We start from the raw sequence: 22,516 nt of genomic DNA on the forward strand, positions 1-22,516 counted from the left end.
TTATGCTATATTACTAAAGCAGTCACAGTAACAATCTACATTTCATGTTATCAATGCATCTTAACTGTCATCTAAACACGGACGTGACACACCACCCACCACTGAATGACACGCACAACAACCAAATAGTGCTTTCTTGTCGGGAGAATAACTTGCAATGGCTTTGGACCTAATATTTCCATAATGTACCATTTTTTTGGTCCACTTCTGCTCGCTATTTTCACGCTTGTGGTTCATCAGTATCAGGAGAAAGCAGCAAAGTTCCCCCTCGCTACAGAATGGCCCGAGGGTGAAAAAGGATGTGAGTGCGTTAATCATGCAATAAAGAATTATAGTGCCATTACAAGGACTCAAAGTTAACGCTTTATTATCGCGTTAATTTTGACAGCCATAATCGCAACCGTATGCAGTGCTGCAATACATCTAATAAACTGATACTTTTTACAACCTGGGGTCAGTGCTTACTTTCTCTGTCACCAGCTGACTTGTTGGGACTTTCTGTGCCATCTTGTCTCCTCTGGAAATAGAACTAATTGCACATCAGGGAATCATTTCCCCCCACAGTTCACACCATAGCGCACATGCAGCCATGAAAGTCTGCTTTATAAATACATGACGCAGTCTAGTTACCCACAGCTATTTCCTTGTGGGTGTAGATGAAAGCCCCTAGACTCAATTCAATGCATCATCTAAATGTGCATGGCTGCGTGTGATGTTGAGTACAGGGACGAAGTTGCATGTGCGTGTGAGACCTTTTGCCTACATCGGGGTGTTACATGAAAACCACAAACATGATGCGGCAGATGCACCTGTTTCAAAAGCATCAGTCAGACATGGGATGGGAGATAAACAATCAAATGTGTAACACCAATTCGGCCAAAAGCTTCCTACAGTGTGGGGCATGAAAAGCAACAAACACATCACAGCTTCCAGGAAAATGTATTGCAATGCTGTCTTGCTGACATGTTTTGAATGATTGTATACTGCTATGAGTTATGGACCCCATCAAACTGCCCCCCTAAATGCAGACATACAATACATGGGGGCAAAAAGACACACTATATGTTTGGCAGCCGCTCCCCTCACGCTGAATGTTCAACGTGCTGCAGGACATTTAACCAAGTAACACGTGAAAACAGTTTTAAGATTAGGGACAGGTAACTATTGCATTTTAATCAATACAGTATCAATACCCGTACGTGGGAAACGATACCGGTGCTCAACAATATCCATTTTCGGTATTTCCGTGTCCTTTTATGTTAATACATTTCTTTAACAATAAAATCTCATTTTTATTTCACATTTAACCATCAGATAATAATGATCCAGATGTTTTATCTTGTTTTTTTTTACAGTTCTGAGTTACATTTGCAAGCATCATATAGTAGACGTTGCATGCAGTTCCAATGCCAAGGTAGTAGTGTGTAGGCCAGGGGTGTCAAAACTAATTTTAGCTCGGGGGTCACATAGAGAAAAAATATATTCCCTAGTGAGCCGGACTTTTTTTTGTTTTTTTGATTGATTGATACTTTTATTAGTAGATTGCACAGTTCAGTACATATTCCGTACAATTGACCACTAAATGGTAACACCCGAATAAGTTTTTCAACTTGTTTAAGTTGGGGTCCACTTTAATCAATTCATGGTAAAATCATGTCATGATAACTTAAAAATAAAGACAACTTCAGGTTGTTTTCTTTGTTTTACTTTGGCCAGGAAATACAACAAGCACATTCTGAAAATGTATAAATTACAAATAATTTTTTTGACAAAACACTTGAAGTTTGTTGATAATTCTGAGGAAAAAAATGGTGGAGTTCTAAAAAAACAATAAACTTCAACTTTGTCTCAGTGTATTTACAAAGCCATAAGTCACAGCCTATCTGGGATTAAACAACAAACACAATAAACTGATAGAAACTTTTCTAGGTATCAAAAACCTCATTCGTCATGTACACGTATTAATCCTATGCTAACTCAACTAACCATAAGAAAGAGGGTTGAGTTACATTCTGCGTTGACTTTTCTCATTTTTGACAGAGACATTTTGGGCCAATGAAGTTGCCAAATAACAATGTGTTTAAAAACTGCCGTTTTACGTTTCGTTTGGGTTGAGGGAGAAGAGCTGCAGACCCACTTTACTGTGTACCACTTGCTTGGCCCTGGTATGAAGCGTTTGCTTGCCTAACATAATTGCTATTGTGACATCCAGTGGACACATATACCACAACAGCTTCTTTCACAAAAAAAAAAAAATCAGCTCACGTGGGCCGCGGCCCAGATAAAGCCGGTTCGCGGACCTAATTCGGCCCGTGGGCCGCATGTTTGACACCCCTGGTGTAGGCTATGGCGTGTTGCGTACTCAGACAGTCGTCTTTGCGCTTAAACTGAATCCAGTCTTTTTTTGCGGGTCTATACTGCAAGTATTGTTTTTTATACACCACCTTTTTGATTGTATCATGCATTTTAGCTGTAGTTTTCATTACCACATTTGGAGGTGTTGAAATAGCCATGTAAAATCGCTAATGCTAATCAGTAGCATGTCTATGGCAACTCAAATGTACATTAGCTTCGATCTGGCACATTTTGAAAGGTGGCGTCTTACTGTACATTCAAGTGTTTTCTATCAGGCATACTTGCTTTGTTGGCATGGAAAATTGGAACATTATCTTGACGCAGTCCACCTGAGTGCTGCTTGAGTGCCTGTTTGAGATGACTGAGTCAGCAATCAGACATGCCGTCACAAGCAAAAAAAGGTATCGAAATATGGCACAGTTTAATTTTTACTACTTACGGACTTCAGTTCGAGCCTGTAAAAATAATCTCTACTTTGGATTGATCCCTTTGTTGTATTTGTCCCTGTGTTAATGACAAGATTAACAATACTTTCACCTGCAACAGGTACTATTTGGAATATGCTTCCAGCTTACGCCACATTGTTTCCCAGAGGACTGCAATGACATTCTGGCGTCATCGTTATCATGCATTATTTGCCATGAGGCAAGAGCGATTAGTGCTTTCGTATCCAAAAGTCTGTTCACTGAATTTGCTGCTAGTTTTTTTACATTTAGCAACAAAGTCGCTAAGTTGGCAACATGGATCCCTTCTGCACCGTATTCTTATTCTCTGGCAGTCCAGTTGCGTTATGTTGTGTTTATGAGGGTAACTAGGGAGTGCCAAATGCATATGCTGCGGTCCACATTTAAATGTGGCGGGCGACATTCCATGAGAATTACTGAACCAAAAAAATCCGCATTTCAAAAGAGTCCTGACTCAATTGTGCAGACATTAAAACATTGAAATGTTCTGTCAGGTTGTCATAGATGAGTTATTGCTACGTTTAAATACATTTAAATATAATGGGATGAACCCACCACTAGAGATAAACACTCCCACAAAATATACAATGTAACTCAACACCGTAAAAAACTTGGATCTATTTATACTAGCAGGAGTGACTAAGAATCATGGGACTACTCAGCCATGCTTCCTTTGAACAAAGTTAAACATTTTCTTCTTAAAATTATAGGAATATAAATGTATTAGCTGTGAAAAACAAAAACTATTTAAATTGCAAAGCAGTTTGTGTGGAACATGATGTTCAGAAGCTCAATTCAAACAAATGAGAGATATACAGTATCAAAAACACGTAAATGATACAAATCCATTGTGCCAGATGATCACTTATATAATTGGCAAATACTATACTGCAAATGTTGGTATCAATCTGATACCAAGTAAATACAGAGCCAGCCAGTATTGCACATACCAAAGAGATTTTGATACTTTTTTGAAGATCAAGAAATCATTTTATGATTTTTACCTTTAATTTGTTGATCGGTACTATAAACAAAATAAAACACATGACAAAATAATATAGGCATGGTGTGGATTCCACACCCCTATGCTACATTTGGGCCAAAAGTCTGAATCTGAAATAAAAGATCTTAAACTGGAAAAATAAATAAAATAAACTAACTTTAAAAAAATAAGATTTGAATCTGAAAAAAACAGAAGCTCAAACATCAAACAAAAAAGTGAAAGTAAAAATTTAAAAAAACAATTAAAAAAAAAAATTCAGTTTGAATCATAATTATATTCAACCTAAAAAAATTGTGCACTTCTTTTTTTTTTTTAAATACAAGTACTGATTTTTCAAAATTCAACATCACAATTTGATTTTTCTCATTTAAATTTTTTTTTTTCCAAGTACAAAACATTTGGCCTTAATTAAGCTCCATAAATAGCTTGTTACAAGCAATGTTTCGTCGTACAATAACTAAAAATAGCAGTAAAACAGTATGCAAAAACCGGTGCAAACTTTTGGCAAAAATTTTCGTCAAAAACCCAACCATACCAAAAGTTGCGTGTATGAAAACAAAGGTACTTTTTAGTTTCTTACAGTTAGACAAGCTTTTAGATATACTAGATTGAATATTTTTCCGCACATTAGGAACCATGAACTTGATCAAAAAATTTTTACGAAAACAAAATAATGCATTTATTCTCTTTTGTAACAGACAACTGTTTAAACATAGGTAAAAAAATAAAATCTTAAAAAACAAAAGCAAAAACTGTTATAGACTTTTGTTTAAATCCTTTTGCTTTTTGCCTGCATTGCCCTCCTGTGTAAATAACAATATCTAAATTAGGGCTATCAAAAATAACACAGTTAAAATCTTGTGTTTAATCATAAAAAATATCAACAACAATATCTAAATTAGGGCTATCAAAAATAAGAAAGTTAAAATCTTGTAATTAATCACAAATTATCGCATTAATCATGTATTAATTTATGATGCCTGGGCATGTTCCTTTACCAATTTACCTTAACTACTGATGGTTACTTGAAAAGTGAAACGGGTTGTTATTCAATAATGGATCATATAAATGACTCTGACTGGTGTGCTCAGTGGCAAATTTCCCCACTCAAATACACTCGAACTGGACTTTAGATAAAACTGTTACCATTTTTTTTGCAAAAAAATGATAAACAGTTAAGTAAAACATTTAAAAGATGTTTCTGTATGACATTCTGACAGTAAAATTGCATTTCTGTCCAAATCTTCAAACCTTTTTTCCTTTTTTTTTTTTAAATTGAGACAAAGATTATTTATGTATTAAATATTTGTTTGCTTACTATGGTATATTATTTATTTGTTCACTGTTTTGTTACAGAAAACACGGAAATTGTATAAAATTGCTCTGGTATGAAAAGGGGTAGGATTAAATAAGCTCTGCTTCTTCCTACCCCTTTTCGGACGTGCTGTAATGAAACAGCTGGAAATGTGTGATGCATCACATTGTATCGTATGCATGTTCAAAATAAACTGAAACTGAACCGAACTGAATCTTGGTGTCTTTTTCTAAATTAATTGTATTTATACAAGTGAGTGTTCACCTTTAATTAATCATGATCAATCCAAATTCAAACATGTATTAATATGATTTTAAAAGAGTAATCATTTGACAGCACTAATATACATACAGTTGTGGTCAAAAGTTTACTTCCACTTGTAAAGAACATAACGAGTTTCTAACAATTTCTACAACTCTTACTTTTTTGTGATAGAGTGAGTGGAGCACATGCTTGTTTGTCACAAAAAATGTTCATGAAGTTTGGTTCTTTTATGAATTTATTATGGGTCTACTGAAAGTGTGATCAAATCTGCTGGGTCAAAAGTATACAAACAGCAATGTTAATATTTGGTCAAATGTCCCTTAGCAAGTTTCACTGCAATAAGGTGCTTTTGGTAGGTAGCCATCTACAAGCTTCTGGCAAAATTGTGGTTGAATTTTTGACCACTCCTTTTGACCAATCCTTTTGACAAAATTGGTGCAATTCAGCTAAATGTGTCGGTTTTCTGACATGGATTTCTTTCTTCAGTATTGTCCACACGTTTAAGTCAGGACTTAATTGGCAGCAATACAAGCCCAGAGCATAATACTACCACCAGCATGATTGACGGTAGGTTTGGTGTTCCTGGGTTTAAACGCCTCACCTTTTCTCCTCTAAACATATTGCTGGGTATTGTGGCCGAACAGCTCATATTTTGTTTAATTTAACCACAGAACATTCCTCCAGAGGGTCTTATCTTTGTCCACGTGGTGTCAGATTAAACAAAAATTTAGCTGTTTGGTCACAATACATTGCTGTATGTATACTTTTGACCCAGCATATTTGGTCACATTTTCAGTAGACCCATAATAAATTCATAAAATCACCAAACGTTTACGAATGTTTTGTGACAAACAAGTATGTGCTCCAATCACTCTATCACAACAAAATAAGAGTTGCGGAAAATATTGGAAACTCAAGACAGCCATGACATTATGTTCTTTACAAGTGTATGTAAAGTTTTGATAACAAGAAAAAAAAAAGAGATATCTTTGAATTGGGGCTTCACAGTGGCAGAGGGGTTAGTGCGTCTGCTTCACAATACAAAGGTCCTGAGTAGTCAGGGTTCAATCCCGGGCTCGGGATCTTTCTGTGTGAAGTTTACATGTCCTCCCTGTGAATGCGTGGGTTCCCTCTGGGTACTCCGGCTTCCTCCCACTTCCAAAGACATGCACCTGGGGATAGGTTGATTGACAACACTAAATTGGCCCTAGTGTGTGAATGTGAGTGTGAATGTTGTCTGTCTATCTGTTGGCCCTGCGATGAGGTGGCGACTTGTCCAGGGTGTACCCCGCCAAACGCCCGATTGCTACTGAGATAGGCACCAGCGCCCCCCGCGACCCCAAAAGGAATAAGCGGTTGGAAATGGATGGATGGATCTTTGAATTGATATCGATATGATATTGGGATGATCCGGCAATCACTCAAAACACGTGTGGTAAATTTACGATAATTATATCATGGGTCACATTCGGTGGATGCAGGTATTTATGAACAAAAATTACGTGATTTTATGCAATATACAGGACTGTCTCAGAAAATTCTAATATTGTGATAAAGTCCTTCATTTTCTGTAATGCAACTAAAAACATGAAAATGTCACACATTCTGGATTCATTACACATCAACTGAAATATTGCAAGCCTTTTAGTATTTTAATATTGCCTATTATGGCATACACCTTAAGAAAACTAAAAAATTCTATCTAAAAAAATTTGAATATTTCCTCAGACCAAGTAAAAAAAAAGATTTATAACAGCGAAACAAAATCAAACATTTGAAAATGTCAATTAATGCACTCAGTACTTGGTTGGGAATCCTTTTGCTGGGATTACTGCATCAATATGGCGTGGCATGGAGGCAATCGGCCTGTGGCATTGCTGAAGTGTTATGGGTGCCCGGGATGCTTCAATAGCGGCCTTCAGCCCATTTGCATTATTGGGTCTGGTGTCTTTCAGCTTCTTCTTCACAATACCCCACAAATTCTCTATGGGGTTTGGATCAGGAGAGTTGGCAGGCCAATCGAGGACAGTAATGCCATGGTCAGTACACCAGATCATGCTGGAAAATAAATCAACATCTCCATAGAGCTTTACAACAGATCGAATCATGTACACAGCTGCTTTGACAGTGGACCAAAACCAGCAGCTGACATGGCTCCCCAAACCATTGCTGACTGAGAGAACTTCCGTTGTCTAGAGTTCAGGAGTGGCTTGACCATGGGAATACGGCTTTTGAAGCTGTATCTGTTGAAAAACTCTATGGAGATGATGATTTCATTTTTCAGCATGATCTGGCACCTGTCCACAGTGCCAAAACCACCAGTAACTGGTGTACTAACCATGGCATTACTGTCTTCCATTGGCCTGCCAACTCCCCTGACCTGAACCTCATAGAGAATTTGTGGGTTATTGTGAAGAAGAAGCTGAAAGACACCAGGCCCAATAATGCAAATGAGCCAAAGGCCGCTTTTGAAGCATCCTGGGCATCCATAACACTTCAGCAATGCCATTGGCCGATTGCCTCCATGCCACGCCGCATTGATGCAGTAATCCGTGCAAAAGGATTCCCAACCAGGTACTGAGTGCATTAATTGACATTTTCAAATATTTGATTTTGTTTTGCTGTTATAAATCTTTTTGTTTAACTTGGTCTGAGGAAATATTCTAATTTTTTGAGATAGGATTTTTTAGTTTTCTTAAGGTGTATGCCATAATCAGCAATATTAAAATAATAAAAGGCTTGCAATATTTCAGTTGATGTGTAATGAATCCAGAATGTATGACATTTTCATGTTTTTAGTTGCATTACAGAAAATAAAGGACTTTATCACATTATTCTAATTTTCTGAGACAGTCCTGTATGTTAAGTATTAAAGGCCTACTGAACCCCACTCCTACCCACCACGCAGTCTGATAGTTTGTATAGCAATGATTAAATATTAACATTGCAACACATGCCAATACGGCTTTTTTAGTTTTACAATTTTAAATTTCCCGGGAGTTTCGTCTTGAAATTGTCGTGTAATGATGACGTGTACACAAGACGTCACATGTTTTTAGGAAGTATGAGCGCTGCGCACACACACAGCTAAATGTTGTCTGCTTTAACGGCATAGTTATACAGTATTTTGGAGATCTGTGTTGCTGAATCTTTTGCAATTTGTTAAATTAATGTTGGAGAAGTCACAGTACAAAGATGGCGTTGGGAAGCTTTAGCCTCTAGCCACACAAACACACGGTGATTCCGTGTTTAAAATTCCCGGAGGTGAAAATTTTCTATGGATCAGAGCGCGGTCAAGAGAACATGGAATATACAGGACTGTATATGTCCTGTATGTCAACCAGCAGGTTTGGGTGAGAAAATTGTGGTTAAAAAGTCGCTCCTTACCAGAGAAAAGCTGAGCTTGGGCCGTCCATTAAGCTGCCATCGACTTCCCTGAGACAGTGCGCTTCAAGACACCCGTGGAGACACCCTTCCGACTATCAGGTACTATTTAACTCACTAAAACACTAGCAACACAATAGAAAGATAATGGATTTCCCAGAATTATCATAGTAAATGTGTTTAAAAACATCGGAATCCCTCCCAATGCAATCGAGTTTGTTTGTTTTTTAACTAGTTTTTTTTTTCTAGTCTGTCGCTATTACAAATCTTTCATCCTCGCTCAAATAATGGGGAAATTGTCGTTTTCTCGGTCCGAATAGCACTTTTTGTTGGAGGCTACCATTAAAAACAATGTGAATATGTAAGAAGCCATGTGACGTCATCGTCTGCGACTTCCGGTAGAGGCAGGGCTCTTCTCTTAACACCGACAGTTGCGAACTTTATCGTGGATGTTCTCTACTAAATCCTTTCAGCAAAAATATGGTAATAACACGAAATGATCAAGTATGACACATAGAATGGACCTGCTATCCCCGTTTGAATAAGAAAATCTCATTTCAGTAGGCCTTTAAGTAGGAAATATAATGTTGTTTTTTATTCGAGCATATTTGATGACAGCTAGTTTCTGGCCACTTTTGGTTATGTATTTGTTCTCCCTTAAGTGAAGCTAGAATGAAAATATTCTTCTCGGAGTGTCACGGACCAACATTTTCGCGTGGACGTGTGTGTGTGTGTGTGTGTGTGTGTGTGTGTTTCTTCTATCCTCGGAGACAGTTTTGCAACATTGCAGTTGATAAACAAAGCCACGTGCTGTAGGGGGGGGGGGGGAGTTTCCGATGTGGGCGGGGCTATTGAGCTCCGGGAGCCTATAAGAAGCCGCGCAGCGACAACAACAGAAGAGTCTTCAAGGAGACACGCATAGCAACGCTTCCTGTAACTTTCGACTTATTATTTTTTTTAATTTTACTCCACCCTCGTCAAGCACAAGATGCCCTTTTTGGGACAAGATTGGAGATCGCCGGGTCAAAGTTGGGTTAAAACCGAGGAGGGATGGAAGAAGACGGCGGTGGACGAAACGAACAACAATGTCACCGTGGAGAGGTTTGTCAACAGCGAGAACGGAAAATGACGTTTTTTAGTTGGAATAGGAGAATAATGTGGACATTAATGTATAATATATATGTCATTTTGTTGCTACTCTTGAAACTATTAATACGCACACCAGTAAAAAGGATTATAAATCTGCTGAGTCACTGGAATTGCAATTGAAGGGTTTGTGCTGTACGCGATTAATCGGAATGTGATCCAGATGTTTTGTCGTCTTTCATACGTTCGTGTTACGAACAACGTGTGCTAAAGGAGTAACTTGATACAATTGTGTTAAATGGAATGTGTGTGTGTGCTTTAGCTTCTGCAAGGCAGAGCAGGAGAGCAACTTCAACAAGGAAAACTTGCTGCTGACTTTCAGCTACGACATGGCTGCCAAGAAGAGGAAGAAAGACCTGATGAACAACAACACTAAAGTTCCATGTGAGTCACGTGAACGAGTCCTTCCGGACCGTCATCTCCCTTAGGTGAAGAAAGGAAACCAGTTAACGTGCCATATGATTGTGCAGCTATTATTGCAGCATTTCAATACATCAATACAATACCTACTCAGTGGCCTAGTGGTTAGAGCGGAGTTTTTCAACCTTTTCTAAGCCGAGGCACATTTTTTTCATTGAAAAAATCCCGATGCACACCACCAGCAGAAAACCATAACAAAAATGAAAGTCAGCAGCCGATATTGACAATAAAAAGTCATTCTCGCAATTGTTGGATATGACTTTAAACCATAATCAAGCATGGGTCACTATACCTCTTGTCTGAAAGTAGGTGTACTGTCACCACCTGTCACATCATGCCTTGACTTATTTGGAGTTTTTTTTTGTGATTTCGTGTAGTCCTGGTCTTGCGCTCCTATTTTTGTGTTTTTTCCTGTTTTGTTGGTATTTTCCTGTACTAGTTTGATGTCTTCCTTGAACGCTATTCCCCGCACCTGCTTTGTTTTCGCAACCAAGACTATTTAAAGGCCTACTGAAATGAGATTTTCTCATTTAAACGGGGATAGCGGGTGCATTCTATGTGTCGTACTTGATCATTTCGTGATATTGCCATATTTTTGCTGAAAGGATTTAGTGGAGAACATCCATGATAAAGTTCGCAACTTTCGGTGCTAAGACAAAAGCCCTGCCTCTACCGGAAGTCGCAGACGATGACGTCACATGTTTTGGGCTCCTCACATATTCACATTGTTTTTAATGGGAGCCTCCAACAAAAAGTGCTATTCGGACCGAGAAAACGACAATTTCCCCTTTTAATTTGAGCGAGGATGAAAGATTTGTGTTTGAGGATATTGATAGGGAAGGACCAGAAAAAAAACAACAAAAAAAACGCGATTGAATTGGGACGGATTCAGATGTTTTTAGACACATTTACTAGGATACTTCTGGGAAATCCCTTATCTTTCTATTGTGAGGCTAGTGTTTTAGTGAGTTAAATAATACCTGATAGTCGGAAGGGTGTCTCCACGGGTGTCTTGACGCGCACTGTCTCAGGGGAGTCGACGGCAGCTATGGACGAAACAAGCTCAGCTTTTCACCGGTAAGAAGCGACTTTTTAACCACAATTTTCTCGCCGAAACCTGCTGGTTGACATTCCGTCTTGATTCATGTCCGCTTGACCGCGCTCTGATCCATAGTTAAGTTTTACCTCCAGGAATTTTAAACAAGGAATCACCGTGTGTTTGTGTGGCTAACGGCAAAAGCTTCCCAACTCCATCTTTCTACTGTGACTTCTCCAATATTAATTGAACTAATTGCAAAAGATTCAAAAACACAGATGTCCAAAATACTGTATAATTATGCCGTTAAAGCAGACGACATTTAGCTGTGTGTGTGCGCAGCGCTCATATTTCCTAAAAACCTGTGACGTCTTGCGTACACGTCATCATTACACGACGTTTCCAGAACGGAACTCCTGGGAAATTCAAAATTGTAATTTAGTAAACTAAAAAGGCCGTATTGGCATGTGTTGCAATGTTAATATTTCATTATTGATATATAAACTATCAGACTGCATGGTGGGTAGTAGCGGGTTTCAGTAGGCCTTTAAGTTGTGCGGACGCTATCCTTCTTGGTGGGGACATTGATTGTCATGTCATGTACGGGTGTACTTTGTGGACGCCGTCTGCTCCACACGCTGTAAGTCTTTGCTGTCGTCCAGCATTCTGTTGTTGTTTACTTTGCAACCTTAAGCTTCAATTCTTTTTCTTAGCGGCCCTCGCCTTTTGGTTTTAGCGTTAGGATCCTTTTTACCTGCACACTGGGGCATTTCCCTGACCTTTTTAGCATACGTGATGAATGATTACTGTAACTTGACAAAATATATTTGCAAATCCATAGCAATTGTCATTGTTTACTAACCCTATACGTAAGGATCTAAAGAGAAAGTAAAAATAATATTTTCATGAACTGCTCAACTATGATGCTGTAAACTGCAGATATAAAATAAAGGTAAAGTAACATATTACAGTAGTACTGACGTAGTACAAATTTTAAATCTGAGACAAATAAAAAGGTTCGAATAAAAATCTGGAGATAAAGATGTGTGTATCACAATCCTTGTGCGTGTGTGTAAAGTGTGAAAATGTGTGTATCACAATCGTTATGTGTGCAAGATGGGAAGGGGTGTGTAAAGCATTGTGTGTAATATTTCGCAAAAACTGTGAAGCAGAGTCTATGCCTATATTAGGCAAATCTGCAGACTGGTTTTGTTTACTGTGTGTGGACTTTAACTGTGTGAAAATTTAAAATTTAATGTGTAAGCCATTGGAAAAAACTGTAAGGCCTGGGGAAAAAGTGATCGGATTCTTGCTTCAAATACAAAAATGTCCTTCTTGCTGAGCTGCTGCCTCGGGCTGGACAAAACAAACATTCACTTGCCAAGCTTGCAAGTTTTTTTTTTTGTGAATCTCATACCCACTTAACTTATAGTGTGGGGACTTGTGTGGGGGCATGTTGTGACAAGTGAGTGGAGTAAATGCAGTAACCGATTCACTTCAGTGATGGACCTAAACCAGGGGTGTCAAACTAGTTTAAAAAAAAAAAAAAAAAAAGTATTTTATAGAAACCCATTTTTTCCAGGCTTTCATGGGCCACATAAAATGATGTAGCGGGACAGAACTGGCCCACGGGCCTTCAGTTTGACACCTGTGACCTAAACAGAGCTTCCCATCTCTAGTCTTATACATGCAAATTCAACCAATGTCTGCAAATTATGCAGTACCTTGCAACTTGTCCAATGCCCGACTCTTCCATGCGTTTTCAAATAAAAAAAGTACACATAACAGCGGACTATAAAAAAGAAACAGCACACAAATAGTGAGTGATTACACATAACATAAAACTGTTAAAATTGCTAATGTATAATGTATGATGAGAGATAAAGAGCAGCACAGCTTTAGGCACGAGTTGACCTCCTTTTTGGCCAATCTGCATTATTTTCACTAATTGCCAATTTGTGTCATAGCGGCACTCAAGCAAGCATGTCACTGTCTGTTCAATACATACGTTTGTCTGACAATATATCAACTCTTCATTGCTCAAAGAGCACATTTGTCGTTCTTCCGCATTGCTCAGACCTACTTCCTGTTCTGTTCTATGGTTCGAAGCCTTCTGGCTAATGTCGTATATACACATTTGCGTCCTCGTTTACATGTATTTTTATACATTTAGAACCCGCGACCCCAGACGGAATAAGCGGTAGAAAATGGATGGATGGATGGAAGAACAGATTTTCATTTGTAATGCTGACCTAGCAAAGAGGCAGCATTTACATGTTAGAGATGTTAAAGTGTGATGAAAATCTCTTAGTCCCTCATTTACCAACAAAGATTAATGCTATATATCACACAACAGTTCACAAATGCGCCTAATGTGCGGGTCTAAATGTGTTGGAACATAAATTAACGTTTAAAATGGACAAACACTTTTTACACGTAAAACATAAACAAAGATTGTCTGCAACTTGTGGAAGACAGGGCAGACAAAAAGGAATCCTTGTGATGTTTCTTTATATCAGTTTAATTATTACTATTAGTTACAACGAATCATAACAGTCACTTGACAATACGCTCTGAGTACCTTACTGCCATCTAGTGTCTACTTTTGAGTGTGTCTGGGGTAAACAAAGGAATAAAACATCAATAGTGTTTGTTTTCAATTGTTTTGTTTAAATCTAGTGCTTTTTAAAGTTAAGGTTACAAGGAACACTTAAATATTTGTTAACATTTGAATAAAATCATTCCTTGATTTAATGTTATTGGAAAAAAAAGCATCAAAACTTTGCAACGTATTTTTGAAAAAGCTGCTATGTTTTACACATTTTAAGCTGAAAAAATCACAAAGTCTGCGAAATCATGGAGAGACTGATTTATCATTTTCAGCTTTTCTAGGTTGGATTTGTTTCATTCGGGGATGTTTTTTTTCTGTGTTTGGACCGTAGTCGAAAAAGTTTGGACACCCTAATGTAACTTTTATTATCAGTGTACGGACGGCCATAGATTGGCACATGTTTGCAGGCAAACACAACAAAATTATGTTTGATTAATTTCCCTTCCATGCCATGAACTCTATTTGGAGCCACTAATACAAATATTGTGCTTTCTCACAGATTTCCACAGGGAAAAGTGGATTTATGTTCATAAAGGAAGCACCAAGGAGGTAAAAGCATAACCTTATAGCTACGATAACATTTCCTCATTGCTAATGTAAATGCGCCGTGACAACTCAATACGCCTGTAACAGCCTGTTTAATTAAATTCTCCCAGCGCCACGGATATTGTACTCTGGGAGAGGCCTTCAACCGCTTGGATTTCTGCAGCGCCATCAAGGACACCAGGAGGTTCAATTATGTTGTCAGAGTGAGTCCTCCTTCTTTGTTTTTGTTTTGGGGGGGGTTTAAAGTGTTGAGGGTGTGTACTGTGTAGGTTGTTATCAATGCCAAGCAGACAGTGCTGCTGATATTAGCAAAGGTGGGTGGTTAGTAAATAGGTATATTTATACTGCATTACATTTACTAAAGTAACTTTTTGGATACATTTTATTTGGCAACATAGTTTTAATGCAACATACGTTTTACTTATTTTTGTGAAAAATAAACAATTATTTTATTCTGTTACATTGACTTTCATTCCGATCAGTTTAGTCATTTATATTAGCATTATATTTATAATCTATTGAATATTGCTACCAAAGACATATGTACTTATTAGCTTGTTAGAGAGACTTCTTACAAGGGGCACTGTCATATGACTATTTCAGCAATGCAACATAAGCACTAATAACATTTGACTCCATTTCACCACACACTGTAAAAAGTGACACGAAGCAGCACAACTCCTCAATGTTTACTTACGAACTAGGAAAAATAATTATATCACGCGCTGTTATTTGTGTCAGTAGACATGCCGACAATAATTCCACTTTCGCAAATGCTAATATTAGCTCAATTCTAACGACAGATGTGACTGCTAAATGTGCATATTTTGTAGTACATGCTGTCGTCGTGGCTCTCTGTCACACACACATTAACTATGGTAGTAGTCTGAGTACCATTAAAATAAATAGCTCCTAAATGAATCAGAAGTTACTCAGTACTTGAGTTGTTTGTTCAAGTAATTGTTTGGGTGAATACTTTTTATGTTTACTTGAGTCATGTTACTCTAAAGTAACAGTACTCTTACTTGAGTTCAATTTTTGGCTAGTCTGCCCACTTCTTGATATTGACCTGGTCTGTTTGTGAGTACGAGTCATAACAGTCAATGCTAATAGCTAAAAGTGACATTTTTATTATCTTTTTTTTTTTTTTAACTTTTTTGAAAATGAAAAATGAATGTAAAAGTCTTGCACATGTGATCTGAAGGGCAGTGGGGATGGTCTCAATGTGCAGTGAGATGAGACGATCCTCACAGGCTTAATGAAACCAGACCTGGTTGTCAGGTGACCCACACAAGCTACCATCTAAGTGTGTTTTACCCTTACTTTACCTTGGAGGATTCTACTGCCATCTTGCACTTTAAGAGTAGAATTGTAATATACAATAGTCTTGACTATTATTATTATTATTATTTTTATTATTTGTAGACACTAGATTGTGTTTCGGAATGATCCGTACAACAATACAGCTGTGTAACGTGATAATCTACGGGTCACATTCATCGGCGTGTTACCTCAGGGTATATCTTCACAGCCGTTATGTAACGCCAAGCAGGCCTCTAACACCGTCTTGTGCTTGTGGAAAAATGGGAGGGTGAGCGCCAGGCTATGAAGTGCAGTTTCGTGAGCCGCGGGGGCTAAAAGTAGATCCGGGAAGCCACATTGTTCTGCCCGGCTGCTCTACAAAGCGCGGAGCACTTGACGAGCTGCTAAAAGACGAAGGGGACGGGATTAGCTTGTAGGAATGGGAAAAGGACTTTAGATGTGCTATTTGTTTATCAAGCAGTTTGGCTGTTAGGAAAGTTTATGTTAGTGTTTTATGATGCTGCAGGTTAAACATGACGTCTGGAGTTTGTCTGCCAGATGGCCTCACAGAAGCACACTTTGATTCATAATTCACCAGCTTCACATCAGCTGACAAATGATTAAAATCTTGTTTTGCGAAGCTTTTCGGCGTCCTGGGCTGTCAGCCAATGTTTTCTCAGCAGCTTCTTCCCTCTAAAGATGTTGATGGATTGGAGCCAAATTATTTGAGAGCCTTCTCGTCAGGAGGAGTGTGTGTGTGTGTGTTTTTATTTCAGAACAAACTTGAAGTAACGTGGAGCAGCAAGTCTCTCACTAGAAAGCAGGAAATTTATGTTATTTCGTTCTCTCTGTTGAAGCTCCTGGAGCTTATCGCCAAGTCCCAGCTCCCCTCTCTCAGCGGCGTGGCCCAAAAAAACTACATGAACATTCTGGAGAAAGTGGTGCAGAAAGGTGAGTCTGATGTTCTCATTCCTCATTGAACTTGTGCCTCTCATTCCTCTTCACGGCTTAAGTAGTTGCCATTTGTAACCCAATTATTCTACTATAACAACAACAAAAAAAACAACATATTTTAAAGTAGTGCAATTCAAGTGTTACTTGCCCCATACATAGCATTGCCGAGACAACTATATTTAATTTTTGTTTTGGGTGTTCTACTGTTCAGCCTTTTGTCAAACCATTTAGAACGGTTTAGTAACCACTGTTACTAAAATAGGTCAAATGTACAGGTCTTTTATAAACCTATACAAATAGGTCCGGGAGAAGGTTTTTATAATAATAACATACTGTATAAATACATGACAGAACTGTCCATCCCGTTCAATAAAAGATGTGAGGAAAAATTACTTTTGTAAAATAATATTGGGAGCGTGTGTAAATATACTGTACATGGAGCCATTTACTTATGTAAAAAAGTAATTAGTTATTTAATCATTTTTATATTTTTTTCCCCCATATCGCCTAGCTCAAGATACAAAGTAGAACATGCAATGAATCAAAGTAGTGAAATGTATTTAATTAGCAATTCACGCGGGTTATAAAGCTAGGTTATTCCTCCTGAATCTCACTTTTCATCTTAACAAGACATTTTATCAAGTTGGCCCATAAAGGTATAAAAGAACAAATGGGCTGAGTAACCCAAACAGATGCGTGCCGACATTTCGCCAGAAGAGTGGAAGTTGTTATTAATGCACATTTCATCATGAATGATTTTGAAGTTAGAAACGCAGAAATAAGTCAGTGTTGTTTCGGTCCAAGTCTGCTTGCAGCAACGGAAGGCAGATGAGAGAATGTGAACAGCAGACATTTAACAGAACTAGACTGTAAACCAAACACTGTCACAGCGTAAACAGATATTTTTTTCTTGAGCTCTTACGAAAGCTTTACTGCAGACAAGCACTCCAAATACTGAGGTTTATCATGAGGTTGTTTTTGTATGCTAAACCCTATTTGTTGTCACCTTGTGGTCGTGGTCGTCTCAAATGGTCAATGCTCATCCCGCAGTGCTCAACGACCAGCAGAACGTCCGTCCCATCAAGGAGCTCCTACAGACACTCTACGTCTCGCTGTGCAGTCTGGTTCAAGACATGGGCAAGTCTGTGCTGGTGGGGAACATCAACATCTGGGTGCACCGCATGGACAACATCCTCCAGTGGCATCAGCAGCTAGACAACATCCAGATCAACAGAGTGAGACAACATGAGAGAAATGTCCGTCCCGTTCAATAAGTTCTTAAGTGCGACCTTTCTGTGGCTCTTCCAGCCAACATCAAATGGCATGACGCTGATGGAGCTGCCTGTCGGCCTGCAGCTGAACATCATGCAGCGTCTGTCAGACGGCAGGGACCTGGTCAGCCTGGGTCAGGTCTGTCCAGGACTGGGGGGACTCGCTGAGGACCGGCTGCTCTGGAGGAAACTCTGCCAGTACCACTTCACAGACAGACAGGTACGGGAACATCTTTAAATGTTCTACCTAGTATCTTCTTCAGGTGAGCTGGAGCCTATTCCAGCAAGACACAGGACAGGGCGCCAGTCAGTCATAGGGCAACTCTATGAAGACTAGCACATCTTTAGACATACTCAGGGCACTTTTAACCTGGGAAGACTTATGACTATTAGATCATGTATCACACTGCTTGCATTGTGGTTGCATGTTTCATTGGGGAGCACCTTTCAGATTTTTTTGATGCAGCTCTTGCATTTAATTGTAGTAATAAGAATAATGAAGCAAATACATTTATAAATTCACAAGTCTAAAAAGTAATGATTTTGTAGACGACAACACCGTTCAAAAGTAGATATGTATAAAACCAAATTAATAAAAATAAATCTCTGAACAATTACTGAACTAATTAAATATATTTGAAAATTAGATACATGTCATTTCTTCATTTAATTTAAGTCAGTTTGATTATTAAATCATGTAATGAATTATTTCAATACTTAATGATTTGATCATTTAATTAAATATGGAAGGTCAAATGAGACAATATTAAATAAATAGAACTTAAAAAAACGACTTAAATGGGTAATTTATAATTAGAAATACATTTTTAAATATTTCAAATATGGCACTTTGTTTACCAGTAATGTAAAAATACATTTCATTATTAAATCATTTGAGTTCATGATTAAATTTATTCACGATTCCATTCACTCAAACATATTCATGAATATGTTTGAGTGAGTGCTTCATGAAAGTATTTTACAGTATCTGTCAAATTCAGCTATCAATGTCAGTGAGCAAGGCTTTGATTGATTTGAGAAGTTTATTGATGTCTTAAAGAATTTAATCCTTGTAATGCTTTAAAAAGGCAAATGGATGGCACAAAAAGCCAAAAGGCGTGTTTCCATTGTGGTCCATCAAATATTCATCACAAATTTAGTCCAATGATTGCTTCGCTCTGAAGCCTTGAACTTCGGAAGCCTTTCAAAACATGGCGGCTGAAGAGGATATACTCGTACTTTTTCGGATGGATATTTTAGACCCTGGGGATTAAGTTGAAGTAGGAAGTTCTGACTCAGAGCATGTAGCAGTTAAAGAAGAGGAATGTTTTGAAGTTTATTTTTGTACTTTCAGACCCAAGATCTAGCACAGTACAGGCTGTTAGGACCTGCCCAAGGAATTTGAAGGCTGAGTTTGATGACTAAAATAAATTCATAAAGCGCTGACACACAGGGTTCATGAAATATTTAAGTAAATAATGAAACAATTACACCAACAATTAAATATCGTAATAATTAAATAAAGTTTATATGAAATAAATTGACACATTTTATACACTTTATATATTTAATTCCAATTAAATTTTATACATTTAAGTGATTATAGAAAGATTTATTTTTTATTTTTATTTGGTTCATAGAGAAATGTGTGTATAGAAAAGCAAATGTAAAACAAATATGTATAACATTTTAAAGTAGTACATTTCACAAATAGAAATGAAACTGAGTCAAAAACAATATTATGCACAAATATAAAACTGAATTATGAACACCTGTGCACATAAACTTTTCACTGTGTGTAAAATAGCCAACTCTTTGTCATACAGCCAGTAAACTCTTAGCTGTCATTACATGGTGCAGGTGTACGTAATGTACAAAAAAAAAAACACGATTAAGAAGAAGTCCGAGCACTGATAAAGCAAACTTGATACTGGGAGTCAGCAGAGTGCGTGTGCTGGCAACCCTTTTTTCCTCACACCAAGCACACAATCACTTGATAAGCAAGTAAGCCACTCACTAAAGTAGGTTACAGTGATTGTCAAGAGCGAAACAAAAACTAAATAATGTGATCTTTCTTCCCCTTTTAGATCCGAAAGCGGCTGATTGTGTCAGAAAAAGGTCTGCTGGAGTGGAAGAAGATGTACTTCAAGCTGAGTCGATGCTATCCTCACCGAGAGCAATACAGCGACACTTTGCACTTCTGCTCACATTGTCACCTCCTTTTCTGGAAGGTAAAGATGAGCACATTTGTGTAATTCAAAAACAAATAACAACCGTTTGAACTGTTTTCTCCCACAGGACACAAATCATCCTTGCACTGCCAACAACCCAGAAAGCTGCACTATGGCGCTCTCCCCACAAGACTTTATCAACCTGTTTAAATTCTGATCACACCCAACTGTCCCTACAGTGTACATAATGTACATACACGTGTATAGTTTTGTTGTCATTTGAGATATGAATGGTGATCAGGCAGTGGGACAATCTTGCAATTTGAGATTTTGGTTTGTGTCTTGTTTACTTTTTTGAAAGGAAGATGCTGTTAAGTGACAGAGAGCAGATGGCAAGTTGGAAAAATACATTTTTAGATGCAACAAAGGGAAAAGCCAAATGTCAATTTATTTGGGGGTTTTAGTTCAAGGTACTTTTGTTTTAAAGTATTGTCCTTAAAGCTGGTCAGTGTTTATAAACACATGAAGTTGGATTATTATTTATATTAGTAAGGATGTGGAGTTCTGGTGTGTGTTGTCCGCATTGGGGAAAGACAAACTGAAGTAGACACAATTGAATGTAAGAAACTGAGTGTTGCTGCATCATGTTTTCTATATACTTTTTCACTTTTATAAAGATTTCATACCTTTATATTTTAATGAGATAATTTTCTGCCATGGCTGCTATTTCAGTAGTTTTTGACTGACATACTTTGTGTGCCTTATTGCAAAACTTGAAACCAGTCCATTATCCCCGAGATCCTGAACATGAACACAACCACATTTTTTTTTTATATTACATACCAAAGTTTAGATTTTTTTGCATGAAAAAGCATTTGTGTATTTATTCAAATTCTGGTTAAGTAGCTCCATGTTTGTTTCTGACTTTATTTTTAGCACTGCTCACACAGTGAGCACTGATGTACTGTACATGCTATGCAATGCATTCTGTTGTGTAAATAAAATATTGACTTGATTAAGTAAATAAATGATAAATGGGTTGTATTTGTATAGCGCTTTTCTACCTTCAAGGTACTCAAAGCGCTTTGACACTACTTCCACATTCACCCATTCACACACTGATGGAGGGAGCTGCCATGCAAGGCGCCAACCAGCACCCATCAGGAGCAAGGGTGAAGTGTCTTGCTCAGGACACAACGGACGTGACGAGGTTGGTACTAGGTGGGATTTGAACCAGGGACCCTCGGGTTGCGCACGGCCACTATCCCACCGCGCCACGCCGTCCCTGTAGTATGTTTGCATTGTGCTCCATGTTGCCGGATTGGAAGTGACTCATTTACGCACCAGGATGATTATTCCAACCACATAACAGATGCGATGTTGTTGAGGGGCGTCTGCTTAAGTAAAACATTACAAACACTGACAGAACAGCGCCCTCTCTTGTCTATAAAGAGGCACAACTTAAACCTCAAAACTGTACATTAGTCGTGCATTAAATGTGACATCCATCCATCCATCCATCCATTTTCTACCGCTTATTCCCTTTCGGGGTCGCGGGGGGCGCTGGCGCCTATCTCAGCTACAATCGGGCGGAAGGCAGGGTACACCCTGGACAAGTCGCCACCTCATCGCAGGGCCAACACAGATAGACAACATTCACACTCACATTCACACACTAGGGCCAATTTTAGTGTTGCCAATCAACCTATCCCCAGGTGCATGTCTTTTGAAGTGGGAGGAAGCCGGAGTACCCGAAGGGAACCCACGCATTCACGGGGAGAACATGCAAACTCCACACAGAAAGATCCCGAGCCTGGATTTGAACCCAGGACTGCAGGAACTTCGTATTGTGAGGCAGACGCACTAACCCCTCTGCCAAATGTGACATATTTTTTTTAAATAATCGTCCAGACGGTGATATTATTGTACGTCTGGCAACACCGTGAACGGACGTACAGTAAATGTTGGTCAGCCTTTTTAGCGCAAAAACGAAATACAAAGCAATTATCGCTCTCTGCTGGATAAAAGGTGAACTGCAGGAGACTGTTTGGGTCATATTTAACTACCTTATCTTGTCATTTGTGACAGTTTGTTGTTTGCTGGCTTGTTGCTGCAGATTTCATAATACAAATGGTCTGGTGTGACCTTTAAGGGATTATACCACATCACACATCTACATTGCTGGAATAGTAGTAACTAAATATTGGCTGACAACATTTACATAGCATCTCTATGATATATTAAAATAACACTATAACCTGGAATTGGGAAAAC

At 38.3% G+C, this 22,516-nt stretch overlaps 1 protein-coding gene across 1 annotated transcript; it reads left to right on the forward strand.

Annotated features, from left to right (window-relative positions):
• Nucleotides 1-9,658: 9,658 nt before the first annotated feature.
• fbxo32 (F-box protein 32) lies at nt 9,659-21,257 on the forward strand. The gene is made up of 9 exons (XM_061916260.1): nt 9,659-9,886; nt 10,194-10,315; nt 14,498-14,547; nt 14,655-14,747; nt 16,704-16,797; nt 17,851-18,035; nt 18,109-18,291; nt 20,159-20,302; nt 20,370-21,257. The coding sequence occupies exons 1-9, from the start codon at nt 9,774-9,776 to the stop codon at nt 20,457-20,459; spliced, it is 1,074 nt and encodes a 357-aa protein (XP_061772244.1). The 5' UTR covers nt 9,659-9,773; the 3' UTR covers nt 20,460-21,257.
• Nucleotides 21,258-22,516: the final 1,259 nt, after the last annotated feature.

Source organism: Nerophis ophidion, linkage group LG11 (assembly GCF_033978795.1).
Source record: "Nerophis ophidion isolate RoL-2023_Sa linkage group LG11, RoL_Noph_v1.0, whole genome shotgun sequence".
Taxonomy (NCBI): Eukaryota; Metazoa; Chordata; class Actinopteri; order Syngnathiformes; family Syngnathidae; genus Nerophis; species Nerophis ophidion.